Source organism: Gobio gobio, assembly GCF_949357685.1.
Source record: "Gobio gobio genome assembly, chromosome: 5".
Classification (NCBI taxonomy): Eukaryota; Metazoa; Chordata; class Actinopteri; order Cypriniformes; family Gobionidae; genus Gobio; species Gobio gobio.
In genome coordinates this window covers 17843775-17852712 of record NC_137101.1, presented here as the reverse complement: position 1 = coordinate 17852712, position 8938 = coordinate 17843775, and the positions used below count along the sequence as shown (strand labels likewise).

Here is an 8938-nt window from a genome sequence, read left to right as displayed (position 1 = left end):
GTATGTATATATACACTCACTCTCTTTCTCTCTCTCTCTCTCTCTCTCTCACTCACTCACTCACTCACACACACGTGCCTTTTGAACGTTTCTCGCAGTGGTAGAAAATAACAAAAATATGTTGTCCAAGGCACACACGCATATATGTATGTAACTATGTAAGCTTTGTGTGCAGACAATAACTATAGAAGTTCTATAGCTATAATATAACTATATCTATAACTATTGAAGCCTTGAGTAAAAAAAAGAAATGAAGTAATTGTCACAATAGGACTTTATTATCTTTATTATTTTTTTCTTAGAGGCAGAAAACACCTACTGTTTGGTCAGAAAACGTGTGGTTGTGTAGGATGTACAATGTTTCAGTTTTAAAGGACACTAGTACACTAACCATTGGGTCTTCCCCTTGAAGTGAGTGGGAAATTCCAAATATCACTGCGGAAGTTACTACCGAATGCTAAAGCATCTCTTAAATGACAGCCTGAGCCGTTATTATATGTATGTATACCAATTTTGTGCATGAAAATAAAGTCTCTGTTATGTTGTGGTTCAGAGGAAGGGGTTAAAGCCTCCATGCAGCCTTTTTTTTCACATGCTCTGTTTATTTCTAGAGCTGTGACGCAATGAACCCACTCCTCCGCGCATACGTCACCTCGTCTAAGCGTTGTGATTGGCTCGTTGTTGTTGCTGTTGTTGCTGGTGGCGGCGGGGGCATTACATAAGCGCTGCTCGCTTTCATTACGGTCTACTCTGCTGGAGGACCGTGACCGAGGAGGGTGGTGCCTACCTCTATGTGTTTATTCGGACAAAACAACCCCAGTCGAAGCACTGTACCGTCCTGGAACACGTAGCACTCTCCGAGTTTTTCCTTCATCGACAAATAAATGCTCAACATAGGCATCAGAGAACTAAAACACTCGAAAAACAAGGATCATTTTGCAAACGGAAACAAAAGCGCATTGGCCATACAGCGCACGGAGCCTCTCAATGCATACCCTCTGTGCCCGAGGAACGATGAAGCCAGAGATAAACGCCGCTGTCGGGTTTCTGTCGAGATTCCTGCGGATTAAAGGACATGTGAACGACAGACAGCTCCAGACATTCAACCAGTCCCTACAGGACATCCTGTCAGGTAAGTATCAGTCTTTACACACGGATATGAGCTTCATTATATCCCACCCATTTTTATTATTATTAACGTACCGTTTGTTTGCGAAAAATGTGCAAAACATCGATCTCTTTGTTTACGAGTTAATTTATGTGCTTTGGCCACATAGGCGGAAGCGCGCGGGCGCTTTGCGCACGAACATAAACAGCCGTAACGCTCGACACAAACAGACCTAAAAAAAGACAAAAGATATACATGTTCATAAACGCGCGCGCGCGTGTGTATATATAGAGAGAATATGTATGATATCGTAATTAATAGCACCGTTTATTGACGAACTATTTGTGTTGTTCATAAAATGGATGAATTGGTTTCGTTTGACGTCATGTGGCAAGCCGATTTAACATTTATTTCCTTAATAGTTAACTAATGGATATCGGTTTTTGTTAAAATTATGTAACCTTTTTTTAATTACTAGAAAGCATTTTCACTATTAAGCACTAAAATATTGGTTATTATGCTTTTCATTTGTAAATATCCATTCGTAATGATTCCAGTAGTGAGTAATATCTATTTATTAAGTCAGTATTACTTATTTAATAAATATTTGAATCCTAGTAGTCACTATCCCAATAACAAGTGTCAATTCAGTTGTTATTGATTACAAACTGTAGATTTGTCATTAAATTTTATGGAGAATCTTTGCGAGTTAACTTTACTAGTGAAACTGAGAAAAAGTTCTTGAATTACTGGGTAGTAATGAGAAAAATATCTATAAAATGAGACTAGATTTAAGGTATAAAAGTTGAAATGGCTTGCCATATGCTGTTGGCAGTAAATTACGTAATGCACAGCAAGACTGAAGATATGAAATGTAGGGTTAATGTTTCATCTCTTTTGCACACTGGCATATAACACACACTGTGCCTGTGTTTAGTTATTATAAACATGCAAGTATACGGCGTACCATTAATTACCGCAACAAGTTGAATAGCCAATGTAATCTGTTGTGTTCAAATGGAAAGCTTTAATTACATTACAATTCTTTACAATGTATGTTAGTTTTCCTAACAGATATTTAATCATATGAAAGAAAAAAGGGGTAAAGACGAAATTAGAGTAAACATTAATTATTATTGTTAGCCATAAATACGATATCTGTTCTTTTAACGTTGTTGTCCTTTCCTTGTTTTGTCCCATCCATCTTTTTCCTGTTTTTTTTTTTTTAATGGACTAGGATTTTGTTTAATCCTTCATTCTAACTCATAAGACAAAAACAATACAATAAGAAAAAAATGTGGTTTGCAGTTTAAATGGCAATCAAACATAAAATGTACTAACATGGTATTACTATAATATAAGTTAATTTAGGTTATACACTAATACACAGCAGTCAGATGTGAAACTCTAAATGTTTAACGTAAGCTGTGTATTTATATAAATATTTTTTATTTAGTATTACAACATCCTCGTTTTATTTTCCTCGTTTTAGGAACAGGCACTTAATGCTGTTTAGGTAAACAAATGATGTTGTGGCCCCAGTCAGACAAAATGGCCGTCGATGGAGGAAGGGAGGCTAGTGTAGGGGGTTTAGGGGCTAGTTTCACAGCACATATTACTGTTGCAGAGGACTTCATAATGTTTAGTTTTTCTCTTTCCTTCCCTTCTCGGCTGTCTCGACCCAGCATATGTCCACACAATGGAACAAAGACTCCTCATAATCCCCATAGGGTAGAAAAAGTGGGTTAGTTCCTTCTCCACACAGTTAAAATGTGTGTATAAGAAAGGATTGCCAGGTTGAAAACACAGGTGTTGTGTAGGATATATCCGAATATCTGTTTCTGCTTCCTGTTCGCTAATCACATCACTAAATACACGTTCGTCACGGCTTTGTCCTAATTCCCAACCTTACAGCAAGCCTTGTTTCACAAATAAAACTCCTAATACGGCCACCACACGTTCTAAAGGTTATCTGCATGTTGACCAGCAACGTTTTCACTTCGTTAAACATTTTGTACATGCAGTACGAGCATTGTGGCGGTTTTGGCTCCGTCCAGAGTAGTGGGTGGGTTGATTTGCATTTATCATTGTGTACAAGGCTTTCAGGAGAATGGGACGGCACGTCACAGACAGCACACAAGGGGCATTATCTAACCCAAGTCTACAGGTGGCCTGCGGGGGCCTGGCTTATTTCAGAGCCGCACAAAGAGGCTTGAGACCCATCCCTCTGTCTCCTGTTCTCCACCTGTCACCCAGTACACTGAGCCAGAAGGGAAAGAAAATTAAATTGCGAGAAGTCTTTTTCTTTTTGAAGTCCTTTGTGTAGGTTGTAACTTTGCACATTAGAAGTCATCATTTTATGTTCAGCGTCACTTCTGAACATACTCACAAATATTATACATCGAATTAGCTTTAAAGAAATGGACAAAAACATCATCTTCTAGCAAAAAGCAGAGCTGATTCATTTGAATGCGTGATATTTGATGAAATCAGGGACACTTTGTCTTTAAGAGGAGGGTCCCTCCCCCTCTGGCTGCTCTGCCAGGACTTCAGCCTTTTGCTCTCCTTGTGTTTGAAGACTTTGTGACTCACAGTCCAAAAGGGGATTGAGCAATCAAACGGCCCTCTCTCTCTCCGTCACGTAGGCCTTGAACACAGATGGCTTATGGTTGTTTGTCTATGTTCAATGATCATTGCACACTGTGGAAAACATATTTCTAGACTCTAGCCATCTTTTTCCAGCTACATTCGCTGCATAACAAGGCCAAACTATCATATTGCAGAAGTTGTGTTTTTAAATAGTGTTTGATTTATTATGGGTAGAAGTATTATTCCAGAATAACCAAGTTGATTTTCTTTTTGTTTCAAAATATATAAACATTTGTAAGTCCTTCTGCATATATGTAATATTTGTTTCTTTTTGTTGCTAGAATAACACATGCATTAAAAAACGGTTTATGAAGGAGTAATATTTTTTCATTATTTAAAATGCAGGAATTGAAAGGAAGTTCTGGCACTTGGAAGTCTAGTGTACAAAACAAAAAAAAAACAATATTAGTAATATTACCAAAATATTATAGGCTGATAATATAGATTTAAAAATGCATGTTCATTTCCACCTAAAATTATTATATGTGGCGCTCGCTTTAAATTTAATAGTGTTCTTTAATAGCACTAAAATGTAATGACATTTTTTAAAAACGTTCTTTTATAGAAAATCTCAAAGTAAATATCTTTCATGTACATTATAGCTTACATTTTATAACACAAAAACAATTAGTATCAAATTATCGGCCGGAGTTTGAGTTGAATTAATAATTTGTGTTCTTCAATAATACTAATAATTGAATAAGCATCGTCATAAAATAAATATTTTATATACATCATATATATTTCATATAGTTGAATAAATAATTTGAAAGTTCCACAACAAATTTTACACAACATTTCAGTCAAACAAATGACACAAAAACCTTTTTAATTATTAATTTATTTATCATGTATGGAAAAATACATAACCACCACCTCTGTCTTTCTCCTACAGAGCAATACAAACACCACTGGTTCCCAGATCGTCCCAACAAGGGTTCTGGTTATCGCTGCATACGTATCAACCACAAGATGGACCCTCTGGTAGGACAGGCCGGTCAGCGCATTGGCCTGAGCATCCAGCAACTCTACCTGCTGCTTCCTAGCGAGCTCACATTGTGGGTCGATCCATTTGAGGTGTCCTACCGCATCGGAGAGGACGGCTCAATCTGCGTGCTCTACGAGTCCCTCCCAAGCACCAACGGAAACCCCAGCGTTACCACTGGAAACGGCAACCCCAGCTCCTCTGTCGCCCAGGTATCCCCCATGGTGGACAGTCACATCAGCTGCAAGGAGGAACTACTGGTTATGGGTCGTACCAGCCCCGCTAAACCCTACATGATGACTGTGTCCAGCTAAACGGATCACAGAAATCATTTTTAAGAAATAAAAAAGAGAGAAGGGAGAAGAAGAAGAAGAAGAAGAAGAAAAAAAAACAGGATGTGTCCTATCGTCCAGGTGATGGAAACCTCGTAGGTTTAATTTTCACTCGTTTGGTTGTCTGTTCTGTTATTGTGTTGGATCTACCAGAGGCTTGACCCTGGGGCAGCTATTGAAGATCTGAAACATCGCCCGGCCCCCCAGCTCACAGAGACTGGCCCACTCCCACGACGGCGGTCCTGGGGGGGCTTTTTCTGCCATCGTCTGTCGATGTTGACTTTGCACTTTCGCTTTAACGGTTTATGTTATCGCATAAACTCCCTCTAAAATGTTTAGGAATTACGCTCAGAATCCTATTTCATCATCTCTCCGTTTGCCGTCGAGCTGAAGCCCAGACCTTCGGGGAGCCGTGCCAGACCTGAGTAGCCGCTACGAGCCTCCTTTTTTTTTTTTTTTTTTTTTTCTAAAAACCTCACTTTTTTGGACCACAAAGCGGTACTTTTGTCTCTTTTCTCAGTGTCTGGCACACAACCGGAGCCCCTTTTGGGCTTCAGGTCGACGTGAACCGGCTTGAATCCGTCTCCATCCTGTCCACTGCCGCGATGGAATACCTGTGTCATACTGTTACCCACTCTAGCCGTCAATGGCACTGTGATGCAAAGGTTCTCATGCTTGTAGCTTTTTCAAGGGGCTCCCTCCTGGATGAATGTAATTTCTAACAAAAGAGAGAAAAAAAAAAAACTCAAGAAAAATCCAACAATGACAAAACATTTGATTTATTTAAGCCCCATGTCATACCAAAATGAAAGATGTAGCAAAGTTTGTTTTTTGTTTAGTTTTTTTTGACTTGGAGCAGATGAGGTCTTTACTTTCTGCCTGATTTAGAAAGGACGTTGAATGCACTTTGACATTTTAGACTGTGTGGGATGACGTTTTGTTTCGACCCAGCTGCATTCCATCGCGCACCTCCTCATTCAGTTGTCGTAAATCGCTTTCTCTGCTTGCGCTCTGCACAGAACGACGTGGTTGCAATATTTTCAAAGCTGAGAGGGACATCTCTATCCCAGGTTGGTCTCTCTTGCCAATTTTATCCTTTCGGTTGACTGATTCAGGCTGTTAGAGATTAGTTGTCCATCTCTAGGACTTCATTTACGGCCAGTACATGGCTAACAGACCGGCAGGAAAGGGCGTTGAAAAACTGGACCAATGTTCCCATCTCCTTTGCAGAATCGCAGGGCCAGTGGTGCTCGGTTGTGACGGAGGGTGTCCCGACGCACTTTCCAAACAGGCGTCACCGGGTCTCAGTCTTAACTAGGAGTGCGCGGTCAAAACATATCACCTTCCTCTGTCGGCTGGGCGAAGGAGGGGGTTGGACCCTCACAACAGGGCAGCTACAATCCTCTCCGGCCCCCTTCTCGCAGCCCGGTGGAGAGTTTTTATGCCAGCACACACACACACACACACACACACACACCAAGCGCACTCCAAACCCCACTGAGCCTTACGTACAGGGCCGAGTCGGGACGGGAAGAGATGCTAATACGGGATGCTCCTGGCCTCTGGCTGATTCTGTTTACATTGGCGCGGGTTGCAGGCTTTGCGTGCGTTTATGTGTGCGACAAACTGCTCTTGCCTTAGCCGCTAAACTGCAGAGACAGGGTGCTGATGATCAGTCCTATGTGTGCTAAATAATACTTCTGACCCTAGAGGACCATGGGTAACGCCGGGTTGTCAATGCACTGCCGTCCCTTTCTGTCTCATTTTGGTCCAGCCATTATTTTAGACGGGTGGAAAGTCCGCTTTTAAATCAAACTGACATTTTAAGCACGGGTCGAACCCTAATATTCGGATGCAATTCGCCATCCCACCCCACTGAATGCTTTGAAATCTGACACGCGGCCCCCTTCGCCCCGATGGTTTTACGTTTTCAAGCTTTTTAACCACATTCTGGTGATCTTTACCAAATTGGAACAGACAATTCGAGTGCTTTTTAGATCTGCAGCTTTTAAACTACTACAAGCTACTTCCCCCTCCCCCACCTCCACTGAAATAACATCGGAAAACCGTTTCTGTTCTCCACTTCAGTTCGGTAAGCGTTTGCACACAAGTTTTAAGTATCGTTGTGGGTCTAAACTCAAGTATACTCTGAGGCAAGAGCACATGAAATGCACTAATAGGTTAAACATTGAAGTTATGTGACTTTGAGACCGAAGCGTCTCGATTGGAATGTATTGCCAAGCTCAGGCCACAGACATTCATTGAAACCCTTATGGATGTTAAGATGTGAAAAACAGAAGGGAATGATTCGGTTGGGATTTGTGTTGGTCATTTCAGAAGTGATTTGCGTTATTGCCACTTTCGCATCTGAGGTGGTTCCATATTTGTAGAATGTATTGTTATTGTACAACATATGGTAGACTAAGTACATAACCATACATATGGGAAGTGCCAATAATTGATATTTTGCTGTGTGTAGACGTGTTCCTTTTTGTATTTCATATTTTAACATGAATTCCACTTTCATAAGCGAAGCCATTTGTGTTAGGAGTGTTGGAGAGGACCAAAGTTGTTTTGGTAATATATAAATCAGTTTCCATGCTCTGTGCTGATAGACTTTCCTTGTTTTAGTTTTTTTTTCCCTCTTTTCTTTTCTTTCTTTTTTTTTAAATTAAAACAAAAAAGAAAAAATTCTGAGCAACCCAAGATAAAGCTGTCTGTATCTTGTGATTTTTCCCGTCTGTACATCTCTTGTGTTCATTATTTTCCTCATTCTTGGGTATGTTGTGATGAACTGCTGTAAATTTGTACAGTTCATGTAAATTGATTGTGCGGAAGTTGTACAGATTTCTATATTTTGGAAGAAAAGTTTTTTTCTCTGTAATAAAAGATTTCCTATCTTGGCAATGTTTTCCCGTGGATCTGGTCTTATTCTTTAACAAAACACTCTAGTATTTGCTCGTCATGTTTCAGTAGGTAATTCTTTGTGTCTTCTTGGAAAATATTTAGTATAATAGCATTGGGATGGGACTGTTTTGTGCTGATTATACCCCGTTCTAGTTCGGCCATTTTAGACAAAATATGCCAGACGTTATTAGTAACCAGGCCCTGATGTCACTGACCTGCTTTGTGTTTTTTCCTCTATTAGGACAAAGAAAGGAAGTCTGTTGACGTCAGTAAAGAGAATGAGTCTAGTACAGTTGCATTTGAAAATATTACACTCCTTATATTACCATATTAAATATTGCCAACATTTAACCAGCTTAAAGTTAATTATAAATGATCACTGTTACTTATTAATCTGTAACTCATGAATATGTGGGAAAGCATTTGGACTTAAGGGCCATTCTTGCCACACCACAACTAACAATAACGACAGCTGTCCTCAGAATCATTTTCAGAGCATTTTTCCCCAGTCAGAAGAATCCACCTGACCTTAAAGAGATTGAACATTTATTGAGGCAGAAGACAATGCAGCACTTGCTTATAATAAATAGAACATTGCAGTTTGTTGGTGTGGATGCTAATGTAGTTATTGTTGTAGTTATACACCAGAATGAACATCAAGAATGATTATACCTGAATTTCCCTCCAGCACGAGGAAGATCCGTTTAGGTCCGCTCTGATGGATAACACAGTATAGCCCTGGTGGTTCCAGGAAGCACAGTTACCTGACAAATATTTTTAAGAAGTAGTAAAATCGCGAACCTGCCTCTCAATTTTCTTCCACTCCCTGAACTTAGTGATTCAGGTTGTATATTTTATTTCTTATGAATATTTGAATTCCTTTTCTGTGTAAAGCACATAAAATTTCCATTGTGTAATGTGCTATATAAATAAACTAGCCTTGCCTTGAACAGGCCT

General features: G+C 39.8%; 1 protein-coding gene across 1 annotated transcript; it reads left to right on the top strand.

Annotated features, from left to right (window-relative positions):
• The first annotated feature begins 745 nt into the window (after nucleotides 1–745).
• btg1 (B-cell translocation gene 1, anti-proliferative) lies at nucleotides 746–7985 on the top strand. The gene is made up of 2 exons (XM_079816856.1): nucleotides 746–1132; nucleotides 4653–7985. The coding sequence occupies exons 1-2, from the start codon at nucleotides 988–990 to the stop codon at nucleotides 5054–5056; spliced, it is 549 nt and encodes a 182-aa protein (XP_079672982.1). The 5' UTR covers nucleotides 746–987; the 3' UTR covers nucleotides 5057–7985.
• The last annotated feature ends 953 nt before the right edge of the window (nucleotides 7986–8938 follow it).

Coding starts and splice junctions, on each gene's coding strand:
- btg1 (XM_079816856.1), top strand. CDS start 988: ATGCATACCCTCTGTGCCCGAGGAACGATGAAGCCAGAGATAAACGCC. Junction 1,133..4,652: donor CCTACAGGACATCCTGTCAG/GTAAGTATCAGT, acceptor TTTCTCCTACAG/AGCAATACAAACACCACTGG.